The 22,480-nt window shown below is 36.1% G+C and overlaps 1 protein-coding gene across 1 annotated transcript in view; it reads right to left on the reverse strand.

The window, feature by feature from the left end:
- The window catches only part of Agbl4 (AGBL carboxypeptidase 4), a 1,244,450-nt gene that overhangs the window by 502,899 nt on the left and 719,071 nt on the right, over positions 1-22,480 (reverse strand). The window contains exon 5 of the mRNA XM_071618599.1: positions 15,459-15,675. Within this exon, the coding sequence (XP_071474700.1) occupies positions 15,459-15,675 (217 nt within the window). The remainder of the gene's footprint in view (positions 1-15,458; positions 15,676-22,480) is intronic.

Consider the following 22,480-nt stretch of genomic DNA (forward strand, 5'->3'; position numbering starts at 1 on the left):
GAGGGGATGAGATACAGATGGGGAAAAGAGAGGGGATGATCAAAGGGTATAAAGTTTTAGTTAGACAGGAAGAATGAGTTCTGATGATATTTGCTGCATAGCATGATAACTATAATTAATAATAATATACTATATATTTCAAAATTGCTAAAAAAGATTTTGGAATGTTGTCATCACAAAGAAATGATAAATATGTGAGGTGATGAACATGTTAATAGGTCTGATTTAATAACTTCCCAATGATGTTTTCAATATATATATTGAAACATCACATTCTACCCATAAATATATCTAATTTTATTACTTATCAATTTATTTTTTTAATTGAAAAGACAACATATAGGATGGGATAAAATATTTGTAAATTATATATCTGAAAAAGTACTTTCTATAGTTTGGATCTGGAGTGTCCCCCTAACCCCAACAGGTTAAAGGCTTGGTTGCCAGCCTGTGATGCTACTGGGTGGAAGCCTTAGGAGGTGGAGGCTAGTGGAAGAAAGTTAGGTCATTGGGGATGTGCCCTTGATGGTGATGTTGGGACCCTGGCTGCCTCATGACTTCCTCTTTTCTTCCTGGCCACAATGAGGTGATCAACTTTGCTCCACCAGGCATTCCCTGCCATGATGTTCTGCCTCACCATAGGCCTAAAAGCAACAGAGCCAGTCAACCATGAAATTAAACCTTTGAAATCAAATGAGACAAAATAACCTTTCATTCTTTAAAGTTAATTTATCTCATGTAAAGTACTTGTCATAGTAATGGAAAGCTGACTAATACAGAAGTTACATCCAGAAACTATAAAGAATTTCTACAATGCAAAAACAAAAAGATAAAACATTTTTAAAAATGGGCAAATGATCTGAAAAGATATTTCTTCAAAAAAAGAGATAACAGATACAAAGATTTTCAACATTATTAGTCAAAGGAAGAAAAAGGTAGTTTCTCTGGCAGTGGAATAGAGATTATATTGGGTGAGGCATTTCTTGAGACAAAGCTTCAGTTCCTTTGAGAAACAATTAATGGGCCTAACAACATACTAGATGTATGGATAGGACAATAAATAAGTCATGCATGATCTTTGTCCTCATGGAACTTAAAAATCTTCAGAGGAAGTTATATATTCAAAGAGTAATCAGAAGAATGATGTGTTAAAGTAGAAATGGAGTATATTATAGAAGCTTGATGCTGGGGAAGAAGACAGCAAGAAAGAATTTTATGAGGAAGGGATATTTAAATTGGATATAGCAGAATAGAAAGTATTTAGGCAAAGAGACATAGAGGAAGAATATTCCAGATAGGTGGGTCACTGTGTATGCAATTCAGAAAGAAAATCCATGGCTTACACAAAGAACAACAAGAAGGCAAATGTGGGTACAACATAGACAGCAAGAGAAGATGGATGGGAGAGAATCTGAAGGAGCGTGTATAGGCTGGATTATACAGGATTTTATAGACCATTAAGAATTTGCTATTTATATTAAAGCTAGTAAAAGTATATTCCATGGGTCATTTTCATGATAACTAAAATCACTGGACATGGTGGCATCAGTGAAGTGGACAAGATAATTATAGATCAAAGTCCTTTACAAATAAGAAATGCATCTTTGAAGCCAGCATAAGACAGCAATAAAGAGGCAAGGAGTTGTACAGACTGATTCTTGGTATAAGGCACAAAGCCTAACTTTTAATATGATGTCTAACTTTTTAAAAAGGAAGGGAAAGAATGGTTTCAAAGTAGCCAACTGCCAACCTAACTAAAGTAGTGTTCAGTGAAGAAGTTACTTTCTTTGTTCAGGGCCAATGAATCAGGGAGGCAGGTCTCATGTGTAGGAGGCAGGCTGTGATTTTCTGATAACTGCAAAATTCTGAGATAGTTGTATCAAAATAGAGTCTGGGAACCTGTTTACCTCATATCTTGGCCAAAGAAGCTGTTGGAACTTCCTGAGACATGCTGATAGTCTGAACTAGGGCTAAGACAACAGACAAGAAAGGGGCATAATCTAAGGATTTTGAATTGTAGCCTTAATCATACATGGTGATAGTATTTGAGAAGTGAATAAAAAAGAAGAATTAAACAAAAGAGTTTTTCAGCATGGGAAACCATAGTGATAGTAATGCCTTCATTGAACTAGGAAAGTAAGAAAGGAAAACAGCTATGTGGTAGTCTGAATTGGCTTTGGTAACTTCAGCCATATGCCTCTGTTTCCTATCAGAGGGTGAACCAAGGGTTACAATTCCCAGCATCTTTATTCCCAAGCCTTTTTTCACCCAGGGCTGAGGTTTGGAATGGATGAACCATTTACAATTAGGAGGGTAAACTGGAAGCCCCTCAGTTAGATGCTGAGAGAACATATCTGCCTCCAATTAATTTGATTCTTTTTTTGTTTTTTTTTTTTTTTAGGGAATAGCAAAAACTATGCCAAGAGAATGGAGAGTTGTGAAGTGGCCTGCTGGAAGGGATCCAAAACCCCTAAGCTCATTTAATTTAGAGTGTCTGATTGGGACAAGGTTTAGTGCAGATGGGGGTCCACAGAACTCTCCTGAGAAGAGGATTAGGGGCTGATAATTGAAATTACTAACTTCCAACACTTATTCAATTTAAAACTTAGCCAAAAACATGTAATTATTTTTCATCTATTTACTTGGTCATGTGGCCAGCTGCAACTCCATGATGTTTTACTTCAAAGGGGAAGAAAGAAAAAAGGGAAAGAACAGAAAGAACAGAAGGAGACTAGCTTATTTTGAAGTTATCATGCTGGTAGGAACTGTGCTGGCCCACTCTAGCCCTTTTCTGTGGTATTACCTCCTGTTCTCTGAATTTCCAGCCCACAAGGTCATTATTCCTCTTCTACCTTCTTTCTGAGATACTGGCTTTTCTACACAAATCCATACAAGTACTGTCATAGAATCAGCCAAGCTCTAATATCTTATAGTTTTCCAAATATCCTTGTTACCCTGCTCCTCTTTCTCCTTACCTCCTAATTCTTGTTCCCTGGCTTTCTCTGATTAGACCAGGTTCTCCTCCAAACTCTTTACTATGGCTTCATGATTCAGCTTTGTTTTCTTGTTTTGTTTTGTTTCTTTACTTCTTCTTCTTCTTTGTCTGATTTCACAGATTTCTACAGTTCTAGTATAGTATAGATTCTAAAAATCTTCCAACACAGGGGTTTCAGAATCTTCCCTATACCATCTAATCCACTGTGGCTGAGGGCTTCCTATCATCCCCCTTTCCCTAATTCAGGAGTCAGAGGACTGCTGAGCTCTACAATCTCAAAAGAAGGGATTGGAGTCCCAGTGTGGATGCATATCTCCCAGGGTCCTTACTGCAGAGTTCCACCAAACATGACCCTTCCCAGCAAGCAAGCCTTCTTCTAAATTTTGCCCTTTGCCATATGATTATTTTTTACTCATTATGGAATTTAACCAGCAATTAGATAAAACTTTATATATGATCCTATGGATAAGATGAAGAAATAAATGGGGGCGGAGACTACATCTCATTTATTTCTGAATCTCTCATAGTACATGGTATGTAAGAAATACTAAAATAAATCAACCTAATTTGAACTTAATTGAATTGATTTAGAGGCAGGAAACTTTTGGAATACTTGGTTGATTTATAGTAATAGGTTAGTAGTGTAACCAAGCCTAGGGATTAATATAAATTGATATAACAACTCTAGTCTAGGGTGAAGTCTCTAGTATTATGTATAAGTCCCTGTTATTGGTTTTGGGTCTTTCCCTGTTAAACACTTATGTAATTGACTGAATATTTATAAAGTACTAAATTAAGTTTACAATTTCTGAGTGAAGTTCCTAATATTAAAGATAAGAAAATCTAAGAATCAAAATGATCACAACAGGCTCAAATAAAACAGTAAAACTAATAAGTAAAAACATATGAGGTAAAGTAAAAAGACTCACAATTGTACTTTTTAAAAACTGCCATAAGTTAATATGGTAGCCTGGGCTGAGTTCTCAAACAACAATAAAAGGATATGAATGGAAAAAATGGTGAAATCTGTATATGCAGTTCTGTATTTTAATTTATAAGTAATGCACCAATGTTAATATTTCACCTTTGAAAAATCATTCATGATTGTGTAAGACATTACTACTAGACAAACTGGGTGGAAGGTTTATGGAAACTTCCTATATTATCTTTTCAAGTTTTCTGCAAATCTAAAATTATTCCAAAATAAGTTTATTAAAGAGATGAAGTCAGAAAAGTAAAAAGAAAAAAAAAAAAAAAAGCTTTGTTTAATGTAAATTCGAGCTGCATTTCTAGAAAACTAATATCCACAGCAAGGGAGACAGTCCCAGTTGGCCATGGGATACTTAGATCCCCTGTGGAGTTTTACATTCAGCTCTAGCATTTTAAGAAGAAAATTAATAGCCTAGATCATACCCCAAAAAGAATAGCAACAATTTTAAGTTTGAAACTATGAAATATAAATATAAAATTATCTGGGATGGGGGAAGGGAGGGATGAGTATGGAGAAGAGAAGATACTTGTGGAGGTGTGATCACTGCCTCACTATCTTTGCAAGCCTGAGCAATGGCTAAAAGAGCAAGTATATAAAAGGTGGGCCCAGAGGGTGGAGCAAGAATCAAAAAGGAACTTACAGGAAGGGAGCTCCTTTCTTGCCAATGGACAAGGAACTGGCTGCCTCTGTGAGCAGAGGTTGAAAAGTCAAACATCTGTAATGTTCAGAGAAGAGGCTGGTCTTTACAGTTTGGCCCTTACCCATGGTAAACGACTAAAATATCTACTAAATTTGAATGAGACCTCTCTAGTCTTTGTCAACTCTAGAGATTTTTTTAAGAGTTAGGACATGAAAGGCCATCTTTTTGAGGTATTTGCTGTTACATTCTTATATTATACACTGATTTTGGAAGTAATTTTCCTCCTGGTGCTCTTGTCTAATGGACATATGTGGGAAAGAAAGTAAACTGTATAGAAAGGGTGGAGTTAACCTGACTTCTAGTCAGGAAAGTCAGGGACAGCCTGGAGATGGAATGGTTAATTTCCATAAAAATCATTTCTTCTTATCTGGTTCCTAACAACAATCAAGATAGAATCCAAATTCTTTAGCTTGGCAGTTAAAACCCCCATGACTTGACCTCTATCCATCTTTCCTGCTTCTCCTGTTACTATATCTCCTTTTTTTAGACTGACCCCATGCTCTTGTCACATGAAACTGTACAACACTAACAAAACACAACAAGCATCTCAGCCTCTTGGCACATTTGATTCTCAATTCAAGACATCTTCTTTCTTCATTTCTTGCCTTGTGCCCCTTTGCTGCCTACTGCTTTACTTATATCAATTTCCTTACCATCTTTGCATCATTAATTTTAATACCTGTGTTGTTTACTACATTGTGCCCTTTTCAGGGATACGATGTGCTTTGTATTATTCTTTCTGTCTTCAGATGCCAACACAGAGCCTGATGGGCAGAAGATGCTCACCAGATATTTACAGTATTCAAGATTGCTTTGGGGATAAGGTTGTAGTTTGGTGGTAGAGTGTTTGTCTAGCATATGCAAGGCCACATGTTTAATTCCAATATCTAAACTGTGGCACCAACCGAATCAATAAATGGGCCAAGGAACCAAACAGACCTTCTCAAAAGATAATATACAATCAATCAATAAATACATGAAAAAATGTTCAACATCTCTAGCAATTAGAAAAATACAAATCAAAACTATATCTTACTCCAGTCGGAATGGCAGCTATTAAGAATACAAACAATAGTAAGTGTTGGCGAGGATGTGGGGAGAAAGGCACACTCATACGTTGCTGGTGGTCCTGTAAAATGGTGCAGCCAATATGGAAAGTGGTATGGAGATTCCCTGGAAAACTGGAAATGGAACCCCCATTTGACTCGGCTATCCGACTCCTCAGCCTATGCCCAAAGGACTTAAAAACAGCATACTACAGGGACACAGCCACATCAATGTTTATTGCAGCACAATTCACAATATCTAAACTGTGGAACCAACTTAGATGCCCTTCATTAGATGAATGGATAAAAAATGTGCTATATATACACAATGGAATTTATCCAGCATTAGAAGAGAATAAAATCATGGCATTTGTGGGTAAATGGATGGAGTTGGAGAATATAATGCTAAGTGAAGTAAGCCAACCCAAAAAACCAAATGCCAAATGTTTTCTCTGATATAAGGAGGCTGATTCATAATGGGGTTGGTTGGGGGAGCATGGGAGGAATAGATGAACTCTAGATAGGGCAAAGGGGAAGGAGGGGAAGGGAGGGGACATGGGAGTAGGAAAGATGGTGGAATAAGATGGACATCATTACCCTAAGTATATATAAGAAGACACGAATACTGTGACTCTATTTTGTGCACAACCAAAGATATGAAAAATTATGCTCTATATGTGAATATGAATTGTAATGCATTCTGATTTCATATATAACAAATTAGAATAAAAAATTCCAGTGTCAGAAGGTATAAAATTACTTAATTTCATTAAATCTCAGTTTTAAAAAATGCAAATGAGAAGATAATAATTACATATCTCAGAACTTAAATGCTACCTTCTAAGTTATATCTTCTCCCTGCTGCCTGCCGCCCAAATGAATCTCTTATCCTGATTTACTCTTCCCATCATAATATACACTTCATGAGGGCATGAACTTCTGCCTATTTTTAATGCTGTATCCCTAGAATATAGACAGTACTAGTTACATAGTAGACATTCAATAATAGTACTACCCATAAAATAAGGGTGTTGTGAGGATGACATGCATATAAATAATGGGAGACCAGTAGGTTAGATGAAGAAGATCTGGAGAAGGAAGAGAGGTGTGCACAAGGGAATGAAACAAACCAAATTGTGAGTTATGTAAGAACATATCACAGTGAATCTCAGTATTATGTAAAACTATACACACCAATAAAATAAAACATTCATTAGTGTTAGGTCTGATACATGCTAAACATTATTTAAAATTAAAGGGCAGATTAAGAAGTACCATTATAACACTCATGTTTGATTTAAACATATTCATATAATTGAAAGAAACACCAAGAACATCTGAAACCATAATTTATGTCGGAGAATGCTTAAAATCATCTGGTCTGACTTTCTGGAGAAGGGAAGTAGTTTTTCCAAGGTCACAAAGCTAACTAAAGGAAGAGGCTAGACAATAGTATTTTCATATTTTCTAGTGATTATTTAAAATATACTATCAGATTATTTTCTTTGTTGACACTTTTTTTTTTTTTAGTATTGGGTATTGAACCCAAGGGCACTCTATTACTAAGATATATCCCTATCCCTTTTTATTTTTTTTTTATTTTGAGGAAGGCTCTCACTAAGTTGCCCAGGCTTTCTTCCAAATTGGAATCCTATTGCCTCAGCCTCCTTCCTTGCTGGGATTATAGGCATGTCCATCACACAGGGTTCTGCTGACACTTCTCTTGGCAAATATCCTTAAGTGTGGGAATGGCTCTCTACCTCTAATGTTTTTAGCACATCTGCATGCACACACACATATGCAGTCTCTCAATTATAAAGTCTGTCTAATTAGTTCAATGATATATAAAATTAGTAGCATATTTATTGTCTTATAGTATCAGATATATATAGTTTAAAACCTAATGTATGAATATGAAAATGATACCATATTTTTCTATGTCTGACAGTAAAATAGCTATAAATTTAAAATTTCATAAATATTTTTTAGCTAAAATCCACTTCTATCCCACTATTATGTACAACTATACTGCACCAATAAAAACTGTGGAAAGAAAAAAGAATCCGCTACTAGTTACATCAGAATGGAAAGTCTGGTAAATGCTGTCCTCAAAAAGCAAATATAAAGCTAAGCAAAATTGACACACCAGTCATCAGTGCTTTGAAAACAGACCAAAGCTACACAATAGTCTCAAAACTATTATGCTTGAAAAACTGCTGAATTTTAGGTAATAAAAATGTGAAACTGACTGGGGATATAACTCAGTTGGTAGAGTGCTTGCCTCTCATGCACAAGTCCCTGAGTTCAGTCCCCAGCACACACACACACACACACACACACACACACAAGAATGGGAAACTGTTCTGTTATAGCCTGTTCTACTCCAAATTCCGCAAGCTTGGAGAGTGCAAGGTTCTATTAGGGCAGGACAGGCTGGGAGGAGAAGCTGCTTCCCTGCCAAGAGAAAAGAACTCACTCAATTTGGAGAGGTGGGCAGTACTCACACCCAGCAGCATTATAGGATGAAGAATGAAGAGAAGTCATGGTCTTATAACTAGAGCAAGCACATTTCTGGATAAGGATAGGTGAAGAATCAGCAGAGACCCAAGAAGACCCAAGCCAGCTAGACTTGTGACCTGAATTGAGGTTGCACATATACACACAGGAAACAGAACATGAAAGGGAAAGTAAAAACCAGGGAAGACTGGAAACTTGCTTAAATTTTGAATACGCTCCTCTATCCACACACAGATTCATTGGCAGAGGATGGACACCTTGATGGTTGAAGTGAAGTAAGTACAACCTCAACTCTATCATAGCTGACCATTAATTTACACTGGATTGGCTTGAAATAGCAAAGACAAAACAAACTGAATAAAATTCAACGATAAGAAACAAACAAGTCAATTAAAAAATGAGCCAAAGACCTTAACAGATACCTTTCCAGACAAGATACACAGATGGGAAATAAGCATATGAAAAGATGCTCCACATCATATGCCATCAGGGAAATGTAAATTTAAACTAGGAAATACCATTGCTTGCCTTGTAGTATGCCCCAAAGCAAGAATACTGACATACCAAATGCCAAAAAGAAGATACAGTAACAGGAACTCTCATTCTTTACTGTAGGAATGCAAAATGGTATAGCCATTTTGGAATAGTTTTGCAGTTTCTTACAAAACTAAATATACCCTTACCATATAATCCAGAAGCCATGCTCCATGGTATTTACCCAAATGAGTTGAAATTTATATCCACATGAAAACCAGCATGCATATAGCATCTTTCTCTATAACTGCCCAAACTTGGAAGAAACTAAGATGTCCTTCAGAAGGGGGATAAATAAACCTCCAGAAGGTTGGTAAATAAATCAAGAATGTGCAATATTACTTAGTGCTAAAGGGGAATGAGCTATGAAACCATAAGTAGTTATGAAAGAAACTTAAATACGTATTATTAAGTGGAAGAAACCAATCTTTAAAAGACTATAAAAATTCTAACCGAGGAACTGAGGTTATAGCTCAGCAGTAGAGCACTTGCCTCACACTTGTGAGGCACTGGGTTTGATTCTCAGCACCACATAAAAATAAATAAATAAAACAAAGTTTAAAATAAATAAATAAGTAAATAAATAAAGATATTGTGTCCATCTTTAAAAAAATCGTTTTAAAAAAATTCTAACTGAATGACATTCTGGAAAAGGCAAAACTAAGGGAATATTAAAAAGAGAAATGGCTGACAGGGGTTCAGGGGAGAAGGAGGTGAATAGACAGAGTACAGAGTACTTTTATGGGCAGTGAAACTAGATGGTGTAAATTCAGACAGTGGATGTATGTCATTATAAATTTGTCTCAACCTATAGAATATTCAATAAGAACAATCCCTAATGTTAATGGTGTAGCCTGAGTGATAATGATGTGTCAACATGGGCTCATCATCTGTAACAAATGTACCACTCCGGTGGCAAATGTTGATAATGGGGAAGATTGTGCATGTGTAAGAGCAGGACATATACAGGTAATTTCTATTTCTTCCTCTCAATTTTGCGGTGAACCTAAAACCACTCTGAAAAAAGAAATACATTAAAAAAAAAAAGAGCAGAGGCATCAGAGCAAATGCTGTCTATTCACAGGTAAAGACTAGTCTTTTCAACAAAGTGCTAGAACAATTGGACATTTATATGCAAATAAATAAACATAGGCCTTGACCTCATGCCATATACAAAAATATTCAAAATGAATTACAGATTTAAATATAAGCTACAACTACAAAAAGTTTGGGGAGAAAAATGAGAAAATCTTCACTTGGGCAAAGTAATTCAATACAATGTTGAAAGCATGATCCATAAGAGAAAATATTGATAAACTGGATTTCAAAATTAAAAACTTGTATTATTTAAAAGACATTGTCAAGAGAATGAATTAAAAGGAAGGAATAGATTGGGGAAAATATTTGCAAAGCAATTATCTGGCAAACGACTTGAATTTAGAATATATAAAAATCTCTTAAAGCTCAATTATAAGAAAACAAATAACAGTTTTGTAAAAAAATATTGGCTAAAGATTTGAATTGATACTTCACTAAAGAATATTTTGAATGGCAAATAAGATGATTTTTTATGAATGTTGATGATGATTTTTTAATTTACATTGATTTATGAATGGCACATTAGAAGATGACTGGCATAATTAGTCATTAGGGCAATATGAATTAAAATTACAATGAGTTACCACCACACACACATGTTGAAATGGCTATAATAAAAATATAGACCATTCTAAGTGTTGGTAATCATCTGTAACTCTCCTCATTGCTGATAAGAATGTAAAATGTGGTAGGCCTGGTGGCTCATGCCTGTAAAACTAGCGGCTTGGGAGGCTGAGGCAGGAGGATCTCAAGTTCAAAGCCAACCTCAGCAATGGTGAGGCACTAAGCAACTCAGTGAGACCCTGTCTCTAAATAAAATACAAAATAGGAATGTGGCTCAGTGGTTGAGGATCCCTGAGTTCAATCCCTGGTGCCAAAAAAGGAAAAAGAGAATGTAAAATGTCACAATACCCAGTTTGATCTTTTAAAAAAGTCGTACATAAACTTATTATGATTCAAAAATTCTGCTCTTAAAAATCTATTCCCAAAATGTAATTTTATGTCCACTCAAATATAGGTACATTATTGGTTCATAACAGCATTACTCATAAATTGCCCCATAGTGGAACCAAACCAAATATCTATAAACTGGAGAATGGTTAAAAAATATGGTATGTCTTTTCAGTGGACTACTTTTCAGCACTAAAATGAATGAACTACTGATATATGCTACAACATGGATAAACCTCAAAAATATAATGCTACATGAAATATGCAAGATGTAAAATAAGATAATATAGTATATAATATGTTAAATGTTCAGAAATAGAAAATTATATTAAATGTTCAGAAATAGAAAATTAAAATGTTCAGAAAACAGAATATAGTTACTCAGGACTGGGAGAAGTGGAGATTATCAAGAAAACTTGCTAGGGTGACTGAAATATTCTAACAACAGTTGTAGAGATACTTGCAGAACTCTATATACTTGCTAAAAATCATAAAATTGTACCCTTACAAGAGGTATATAAATTATACCTCAATAAAGCTATTAAAACAATAACAACAAAAAGATCTTTCCCTTGATGTCTTTATCCTAAATATTAATCATAGTTTCAGTGCATATTCAAAGTAGCTTTGGTGGGATTAAAAGGGGCTACTTTTGAGTAATAAAAATAAAATGCCATTTTTGGGTGATATAATTAGTAGTAATGGCAGATATGACCATGGTGATTAATGGTTTGAACACTAAAAATTCAAAAATCTTGCTTCCTGCCTCTCCTCCCTAGATATGCATTTTGGCATGTTCAGCCTTCCCAGTTGTAATTATCTTCCTTATAAATTGGAATGAGGATTAACTAATTATAGTTGTGCCTTCAGATATAAACCATATTGAATGCCCTGGTAACTCAGAATTGTCCAGAAAGGCTTAACATCTCTGATATCTGCTTTGAGGTCCAGCAAGGGAATTGAACCAACCCACAGAACTTCTTCAATCTACTTTGCTGGCATAGGTGCACCTTGAACATCCATTCAATTTACTTAAGATGGATAAGGTGTGGGCTGGGGATGTGGCTCAAGAGGTAACACGTTCACCTGGCATGCGCAGGGTGCTGGGTTCGATCCTCAGCACCACATAAAATAAAATAAAGATGTTGTATCCACTGAAAACTGAAAAATAAATATTAAAAAATTCTCTCTCTCTCTCTCTCTCTCTCTCTCTCTCTCTCTCTATCTCTATCTTTAAAAAAAAAAGACGGATAAGGTGAATCTCTTTCTCAAAAGTATATTGGATTTCCGTGTATCCATGAAAGGGCCAGGACGTGGTGTTAGAATCTAGGAGTTTGAATCTTGGCCCTGATATGAAGTAGTCATGAGGACTTAGCAAAGTGACTTTTTAGCCTTATTTACTCCCTGGGCCAATTCTTCCCACCCCATAAAACTACAGTGAGAATAAATAGAGTAGTATATACACAGTAATGGAACTGATATATTCATATTGAATCTAAATGAAGGTCACAGCCAATGTGACAATGAAGGCTTTCCAAGATTTTGGCTCCAATCCTTAAGTCTATCCAGGGGCTTCTCAATATGAATGCCCTATTCCTATCAAACCAGACTTCTAAACAACTACCACACATTGTCTCTGGCTACTCTTGCTTTCTGGAGCTTCTCTCCAACTCTGTATTTAGTAATCCTATTCATCTTTCAAGATCTGGTTTAAAACTCATCTTCTCCGTGATATTTATTCTGAACATTAACTCTTTAAACAATTCATGAGCTCCTTAATTATTCACTTTTTAAAATAGTATAGCTGTTTGAGTATATCTTATTTCCTCTGGTACAGAGAACACATTTCTGGCAATATATCAAGACTTATATAACCTTGTTATATATCTGTACAGTGCCTCTCACAGGGTCTGAAGTAAGACAAAAGTCTCAAACTATTTTTTTTTCTATCTGAAGATCTCCATAAAGAATAATTTGAGGACCTTGATTCAAGTCCAATTCAGGTTGAAAAAAATTGTCCTCAGAAGGGGGCATAACATTCAAGGTAATACAAGTAGTTTCGTATTAGAGCTGGAAGCAGAATTCAAGTTTCCAGGGACAGAGACTTAAAGCTGTCCTCGATACCAATTCTTCTCCATAGCCAGAGAAACACCAATTTTGAAATGAGACATGGCCACTCAAAGTAAGGATTTCTTATACTTCTTTTACTTAAATGTGGATATCAGTTCTGTTAAGTTATAGCACCACACAACTACTTATTTCTTTCCCTCACTTCCTTCTTCCTAATGCCTAGAACCTGGATAGCATGATAGAATTCCACATTGGATCATGAGAATGAGAGCTAAATCCCAGAGACAGCAGAGCAGAAAGCTGAAAGAACCTGATTTTCTGAGGCTTTCAAAGAGCAGACCTTCAATATTAGCTGTGCACTGCCTATATCCAGACTTTTACATTGAAAAGAAATAAATGATCTGGGTTAAGTTGCAGCTATTTTAGATCATTTGTATATCTTAAATAGAAACTTAACTTATTATACCTCTTATCAACTTTCTGTTGCTTTCAGCTCTTCACACTGCCTCCCACTGCCTCCAGACATAAAATTTAATTTATTCTTTCATTAATTCAATCATTCACTCAATAACCATTCAATGTGCACATTAGAGCCATTCAGGAGAGGATCTGGGTGGAAGCAAGAATGAACTATACAGAGTCTGTCCTTAAAAGCCACGAGTGTTGAATGAACTCATTGTCTTAAATTATATATTAATTCATATATCTGGCAAATATTCATCTCAGAATTTCTCTGATAGTCCCATCTCAAATAATTTCTCTAGTAATATATTGTTGATTAGACTTAGTGTGTCTAATATGTTCTATTTTCACCCTCTAAGTCTACTGTTGGCCCTTCTCCACACTTTTCTTTGCCCTAGAATGATGATCTGTATGGGTTATCTCAATAGACTTTCCTAACTTCTGGCTTATAGTTTGGTTGGACAATAGGGACCCTTAGGAGGAGATCAGAGAGAAGTGAGAAAACAAAGACTATGAACATTGAAGTGGCATAATATTTTGGCCAATGACAGATCACATTTATACTGGTATTCCCAAAAGATTATATCACTTAGTTATGTCACAGTCATCTTAGTTTGTGTAAGTAGACTTTATGATGTTCACATGATAATGGAATCACCTAAGAATACATTTCTCAAAACATTTCCCCTTGGTCAAGCAATGCATGACTTTATTTATCTTTCTCAGCTTCCTCCCTATGTGACCATCTCAGGTTAACTGTATTTTTTAACTAAAGGTTACTGTTCCTCCCAAAGTGGCCTACTAAAGTGACTCTGTACAATTGGGTTCTGGTAATCATTTCCCCCTTTCGTACTTTTTGACCTGTTATTAGCCATAAGGAAACTTCACTGTGTCTTCTGATTTTCCTATACACTGCCTATACATTGCAAATAGACTATTTATTAAAACTTCCTCAAATTATCCTAATTTGAGGTTACCATCTGTTTCCTGCTATACCATGTGTCCCAATTTTTAGTTCAAAACATGTAAGTACCAGATACAAATGGTATTTACCAGAAGACTTATTGGGAAGAAGGTTGGAGTAGAGTGAAGATATTTAGCAAAATCTTAGTGTATAGAGAACTCTAGAATAGAAGAATATTATCATGATCAAATTTGACTTGTGAGTACCTAAGCCACAAACATGCCTTCTTCACTTAAGTGTCTTGAGTATCCTGGATTTATTTAGAAACAGGATTCACTTCTAGATGGAACCCAGTTACTAGGAAAAGTCCATCTCCTCCACCAACATATATCAAAATCCGTAGTATAGTATCTTCTGCCTGTTCCATCACGATCTTTATTTAGAACCTTTAAAGACTGGTCCATATGTCATTTTAGGAGCCCATTACACACTTTTTAGAGAGTGGTATTTAAAACCAAATTATCACCTACTTATTCTTTATTAGCAACAAAAGTATTACTGAAAACAAAGAGCAGAACCTATTAAATCAATGAAAGGAACAACTTCAGATTCTCGTCTGAGCAGGAAAGAGGGAAAAATAAAAGAAGATGTGTCAGGCAAACTGATGCATACCCACCCCTACAAGGTGTCTGCGTCCCAATTCTCAGATCCTGTGAATATGTTATTTGACATAATAAAAGGTACTTTACAGATGTGATTAAATTAAAGATCCTGAAATGAGATTATCCTGGATTTTTGTAAACCCAGTATGATCATAAGAATTCTTTTAAGTAAAAGAGGGAGGCAGAGCCATCTTTCTCATATCTTATTCTGTTACTTCCTGATATAGCAATGAAAAAAAAACAATGAAATAATAATAACTACATATAATAATAATAAAACTATATAAATAGTATTTAAAACCATTAGTTATATTAATTATTAGATCTGTAGCTATTAGGTAATAATTATTAGATTATGAATACTTAACTATATTGTTACTTAATATATTTAAATTATTAAAACTTTCACAACATACTGTCTACAATGTACTATTCATTATTTGAATTCTTTAAAAACCCATTGCTAAGTCCCAACTCCAAGGTTGCCTGTTTCTAAAATAGGTATCCCAAACCTGGCACTGGCCTTACCACGCTCTGGCCCAGCTGCTCCCGAAAGAAGTAATCCATGTTTCTTTTTTGCAGGCTATCGAGGTAATGCTGGAAGCGCGTGTATGTATATGGGTAGCAGTAAGCAAACTGGTAAATATCTTCTTCTCGGTCAAAACAGAATGCGAAGGACATCACATAATTCTTTTTATGGTCCGGACAGCGATAGTAATAAACATTTTTAGGTGGCAGCCTTTGCCTAAAAAAATACAAAGAAAGAAAGTTGGGCATATCAAATAGTAGTTCAAGCTTCAAAGGTAACAAATAGGAATGAATGTCTAGGAGAAAAACTAACAGCAAAAATCCTAGGCAGTGGGGGTAGGAAAATAACATAACACAGAGTCAAAACTAGAGCTGAATGTGTTAGTACTGTATTCAAAATCTGGATCTATCTTTTTCAGCTGTTTGGAAAATGCAAAGTTAAACAAAGATGAACCAATTTCATATATATATATATATATATATATATATATATATATATATATATATATATATATTTTTTTTTTTTTTTTTTTTTGCACTTACTAAATGCCTAAGCATTAGGGTAGGGTGTTGTTGTTGTTGTTTTTGAGGATTGGCCGGGGTGCTCTAACACCGAGCTATATTCCCAGTCCTTTTCATTTTTTATTTTGAGACAGGGTCTCACTAAGTTTCTCAGGCTGGCCTGGAACTTGTGACCCTCCCGTGTCAGCCTCCTATGTCATTAGGACTATGTCACTTCATTGGACTATGGTAGGGTCTTGATGTACAACAGTGAACAATTCAGGCAAGGTCTTGGTCTTCATGGAGTACATTTGTTAATGGGGGAAGCAGTGTATAAAATATGAAAAATAAATAAACAATATAGTTACAGACTCTAAAAAAACTTCTGAGCAGAATTAAAAAATGTGATGTTCCGGAGACATAAATAGGTAAGGCCTACTTTTCCCAGGGAAGATAAGGTTTTGTTTTGTTTTTTCCTTTTTATAACAAGACTAAGTCAGAGCTTCTAAAATAAACTAATACGCATTATGAATATTCAAGGATGGAAAAAGAATATTCAACATTTTCCTAAATTATTACTATTATTTTTCTACAGAACATTCCATAAGACTAATTTTTCACAGAGCACTTTGGGAAATACTACTTTAAAATATGCTGGGTGGGCGACTGTACTCATTTTCTAGTAAAGAACACTGAGATGCAAAAATGAGAAAAGAAAATGTTCCAGTCATTGTTCCCATAGCTTCTTTGTACTTATCCACTTCCCAGACTTACTGAACCTCTCATGATTATGACATCCAAATTCTTCACATTGTTTCTCCACAGAGACTTCCTCTCATTTCTGTCCCTTCAAAGCCTATTAATCCTACAAACCCACCTCAAACTATGCCTTTTCCATGATTCTACATGGGCAGCCCCAGGCCATCTCAGCTCACACATTTTGTAGAACTCTTGCTTTCTTTTAATTGCTCCATAAGTCTTAGATTGGTTTGGAAGTTCCTTATAGACAGAGATGCTTCTGAGAAACGCTGGCACTGTGAGTGAAGGATTAAGACTAACTTGCAGGGGCTTGGCGTTTCATTGAGAAGACAAGGGGATAGAAGCACATGAAGGAAGGTGTGAGGGGGAAAGTATAGGAGATAAGATCAAGAATAACAAGAATGGTTCTGCTTCCAGATATAGCAGCCTGGAGAAATGTGCTAAGTAATAGATATAAAAAATTATAACATGCTAATGATTTTACAGAATCTTTTATCTTTCTAAGGCTGCTTAAATGGCCAGGTAGGAAGTCAGGTCGTGGGATTTCTGTGGAAGAACGGAGATTACATAGCATGGATATTTATCCACATATTTTATTATATTAGATTTAAACATTCTAATATTTTATTATTAGAAAAAAGGGGATGAAGAGGTAGACCATCAGTGTAAGATGAGCAAGAACCTGAAAGTGTCAAGGAAGAAGATGGGATGGTAGATACCCAGCAAAAGTTTAAAAAAGAAATAGGGCTTTTCCTATAAACCTCAGTGGTAGTGCCAAAAGTTGTCTAGGAGTATGCTTAGGCCCACCAATATAGTTCATTTAGCCCTTATCCATCACCAAGTCACTGCAAATAAACATATAAATAGCAATCTCCTTATAAAGCCAACATAGTTTTAATAGAAATCTCCAAGGCATGCCTCCTAACCAGATTGCTACCCCAAATCTTCCTACTTTGAAATTCAAGAGCTACCAATGATGAAATAGAGAAACAGTGACCAGAAGGGTGTTACGGAATGAGAAGAAGTCATTCCCTCCTGATTCTTTAAATGTGAGGTACTTCCCAAGAAGGCAATAGGAGAAGTAACATCCTTCAAGAAAGTCAGGCCTGCTGGGAGCAGTGGCACACACCTGTAATTCCAATGGCTTGGGAGGCTGAGGCATGAGTTCAAAGCCAGCCTCAGCAAAAGCTAGGTGCTAAGCTAGGGCTGGAGATGTGGCTCAGTGGCCAAGTTCCCTTGAGTTCAATCCCTGGTACCCGCGACCCAGAGAGAGAGAGAGAGAGAGAGAGAGAGAGAGAGAGAGAGAGAGAGAGAATGTCAGGACTTACCTGGTTTATTCAGCACACCTTTTACTATTGTATACCAAACACAGTGTGGTTAAGACAAAGGATAAAGGAAGTGGTGAACTAAAAGAGATTATTAACCATGGAGCTGTATTCCAGAGGACAAAGTGAAAAGCAGAAAGTTTGGGAGAGGAAAGAAAGTAGTGAAAAGTGAAAAGTAGAGAGAGAACAACTGACCAGTGCAGAGAAGAGAAAACAGAGAATATACAATGCTCTACATTTGCAATGTGGCTAAAGATGCAAGAAAGTGAGGCTGGCAGAAAAGTCTCATCTAAGGGGTTCAGATTTGTATTTATGAAAATTCCAATGAAAGTGGCCTTGAGGTCTCCAGACATGTCTATGATAGTCACTTCAGCCCCTGACACAGATATCTTAGTCCAAGTATCCTGGAGCCCAAGGTGAGCATGTTTTCCTACACAGGTGGTTTCAACAATCATTAAGTCTCTCAGGTTATGACACTGTATTCAACTCTTAATTTACCAGAACATCCAATCAGGATCCATGCTTTAAATTCAATCATCCTAGTTTTCTCCTCTTCTAGCCAAATTTAGCAACTGGACTAAGCCTGCCATCTCCACTGAATTTGATTGTGTACTATCAGGAAAATTTATCTACTGCTTGCAGCTGTCCCAGCTCCTCTCCTGGGTGGGTTGGAATGCCTAACCTGATTAGCAGACAGGGTGGAGGTATTGGGCCCTGGGGTAATCACTCAGGGAAGCTGAGAAGCTGCTCAGGGTTTAAATTTTCCAGACTCTGCCAACGGTACAAACGGAAATTCATTTGAGAAGGGCTCAGCAGGCCAAATTCATCAAGACTTTCAAGTAATGCAAGGGAAAAAAAAAAAAAAAGGAAAATGGAGGGTTGGGATTATAGAGGACAAACCTCTCTTATTTAGAATGCACTTCTGGTTTTTATCTTCTTTTTCTTATTATATTTTCATTATGTCTCGGGCATTGTGTTAAGTGTTTTATATCCCTTATCATTTAATCCTCATGATAACCTTATGAGCTGGGGGTTATTAATATCCACTTTACAAGGACAAGAAAATCAAAACTCAGAAAAGTAAAAATTTCCCTGAGATTACAAGGTTAGTGAGCAGCAGAGCCTAGGCAAGGGTGCCTCAAAAGTCTACGTTCACAATCCCTATGGTATTTTGCCACCATTTTTTCCCTTTTGCCACTTAACTCAGAGCCTTACCTTCTACTTCTGAAAAATCTAGTCTTTCACTGAAAACCCTTCAAACAATTCTGTCTCTTCTCATTTAAGTTTGACCCAAAAAACTCCCTCTGATCTCCCGGTGATTCAGGCATTAGCACCCATCTCTCTCTTCTTGACCCCTGTGCTTTATTCATATTGATCTATTCACAACTCCCTACCACAACCGTGGGCTGTGTCTCAACATCTTTATGCTTGATCTTTCTTCCACTGGGATTGCCTCCCCCACAATTTTGCCTGTTTGGTGAATTCCTACCATAGGTGCAACTTATGGTCAATTCATATATTTTAAAAATGAACGTATTTGTATGTTTTAAAATATTTTGTATTTTTCAAATGAACTAATTAATCAATAAATAAAAGAATATATAAACACCTATCATTTAACATATTTCCTCTCTAAAGCTTTCCTTGACTCTACAGACTTCATTAATTGTTTTGTACTTTGAAAAATGATATAAGAAAATAATTTTGTCACTTGGTGGGTCTCTTAAAATGAGCTACAAAATTAAATGGCTATTTGGATATTTTTTTCAGGGAATATAGGCTTCTTGACAGTAGGAACTGTATCTTTCCTGTCTTTCTTGTGATGGCACAGAGAGTTCTCCAACAATACTTGTTTATTTTAAAAAAAGCAATGAAGAGATGAAAATAAGAGTCATTTTGAGCTCAGTATAAGTAGGGGCACTTCAATATTCTGCTAAAGAGAAAGTAGAGAGGCTAGCCTTATGGGAGAATAGGACATGAGAAGCTTTAAGGAATTTCATAATGAAAATTCCTGTACTTGATGTTAGGCTAGTCAAGGCAACTTCTGATTCCTCTTAACAGAGAGTTTTGAGATAACCCAATGAAAAATTATAACAATAGTAATAATAATTATTATAGTACTACTACCTATGTGTGTACTAGACCATTCTAAGTACTTTATAATGCATTAACTTCTTTACTTCTCACAAAAATCCCGCAAAACTGTTCCTATTTTCCCAACAATATGTTGAAAGTGAAGGTAGAGTCAAGACCCCTTCTTAAGAGAAGAAGGATGTCCGTGGCTCCAGAAGACCTTAAAAAAAAAAAAAAAAAAAAAAGGTCTAACACCTGCCTGTGACCCAGGAAGATTCCAAGCCCTGGTATATGTGTTCAGGACTCAGAATAAAGGCTGGTCTGTCTATCTCTTGGGTCCATCCTGATAATGGAAGAGGATATCCACTTGTGTGAGAGGAAGGGTCTATAACTCTCATTCTCAGATTCACTTATGTGTGTGTGTGCACACATTCATATATATGTGTCTGTACTCAGCATGTTTGCAAACATACTGTCTGTACTTCTATATCTCATTGTATCAATCCCAATATATGCTTCTTTCCACTGTTAGAATGAACTCTCCTTGGGAGCTGGGATTATACAGTGTTCATCTTTGGTACTCCAGGACCTATACAGAGCCCTACATAGAAGAGGTGGTCAAAAATGTTAATGAACTGGAAAAATGAATGTATTGGTGGGAAAACAATTTCAGCCACACGAATATATGTAGAGGGTTTTCTCTCTCCATGTGAAATTTTGAATCATGCCCTAAATATATGATATTCTCAACCCCCACCTGGCCTTTTAAAATGTGTTTTTTGTTTGTTTTGTTTTGTCTATAGTTGCCTTTACCATACTTTTCTACATAGTGTAGTCCTATATAGAGAAGTAAGGTCCAGCTCAAATAATATTTCCTCTTCACTATCTTTCTCAGAAACTCCAGGATGAACTAGTGACTACAAAAAATACTAATTGTAGACACTGCTATATTTTTTATTCATCTCAAAATCCACAGCACTTAGTATAGTGCTTGACCCTAAAATAAAGCCCAACAAATGCTTATTGAATGAATGAGTCAATTTATGATTTAAAAAACAAATGAATAATTCCTCTCCCACTTACCATCCTCTTTGCCTTCTCCCCAAAATCATCAACTGAATTCTCAAAGCTTAGCCACTAGAACACAGGTAGAAGAGAAGCCCAGGACCTAATGGAATTTAGAAGTCTCTCTAAAACAACATTCTTTAGTTCGCCTCAGGATCCCTGGAATATAGAAGTTCTAATTTCCTTTCTAACCACGCAGAAAACAAAGATGCAAATAAATAAATTCTAACTCCAGGGTCTTCCTTTACAGCAAAAACAAATTTTCTCTTCAAATTAGTGGAAAGTGAAACAGCAAAGAACCAGTCTTTTCAGATTGTAAATCCCAAAGGAGATATGCAAAACAAGGGTATCATAAAGTCACTCAGATACTCCCAAAGGAAGCAACATGTATTAAGTGCCTCTGGTATGTCAATAATGTGCTTCCTGTTTGATGTACACTACCATCTAACTAGTAAGTACACATTGTTTCCATCACACTGAGACTGGGCTACCTAAAATTCATGCAACAGTTGTGGTTACAGTCTCCTGATTCCCCTAGTTTGTTTATCTAGGGGCAGGAAGCAGACTTTCATATATCTTCCCAGGTACATTTAAAATTGAGATGAAATTTCATTCCTCTTCCCTTCATGAAGACAGCTGAATATCTAATTTGACATGCAGGCCAACACATGGCCTTTCATCTACATTTGGCTGGAACAATCAAGACCATCACCTGGCTTGCCCCCATTGCCCCTCCTTTTGCTCTCTGGTGTTTGACACAGATAGGCTCCAGGCACAGATGCCCATATGGTAAGTCTACTCTTCCTAGGCAAACAGGACCTGCTCCTAATTCCAACGTTATCTTCTGCCAAATAATTATAATAGTGCTCCTGTCACTAGCACATCTATTCTTATCTCTCTCCACACTTTGTCACAGCTAATCTCTTGGTGAGTCACAGGGAGAGGGAGAAAGAAAGAGTGAGGGAGTACTCAGATATAGGCAACACATTTTTACACCCAGGTTTCTAATCATATTATCATCTTATCAGGGACTGATGGGCACTAGAGGTGGGAGGAGATAGATAGTGCTACATATTGCCAGCCAAATTTTTGATAACAAAGATACTGCTCGCTTCTTGAATTAACCTTTTTGTCCCATACACTGTATTGTTTATTTTTCAGTTTATTTTATATGTAAGATTTTGTGTTGTTGTTAGTTCTTTCTGAAGAAGGACACCCACACACTATGGCAACAGCTGCTTCTATTAATTCCAATAGCTAAAAAAATTAAAGTCAATTACTTTGGCTGGTTTAGGGCTG

Source organism: Marmota flaviventris, chromosome 10 (assembly GCF_047511675.1).
Source record: "Marmota flaviventris isolate mMarFla1 chromosome 10, mMarFla1.hap1, whole genome shotgun sequence".
In the NCBI taxonomy this organism is placed as follows: Eukaryota; Metazoa; Chordata; class Mammalia; order Rodentia; family Sciuridae; genus Marmota; species Marmota flaviventris.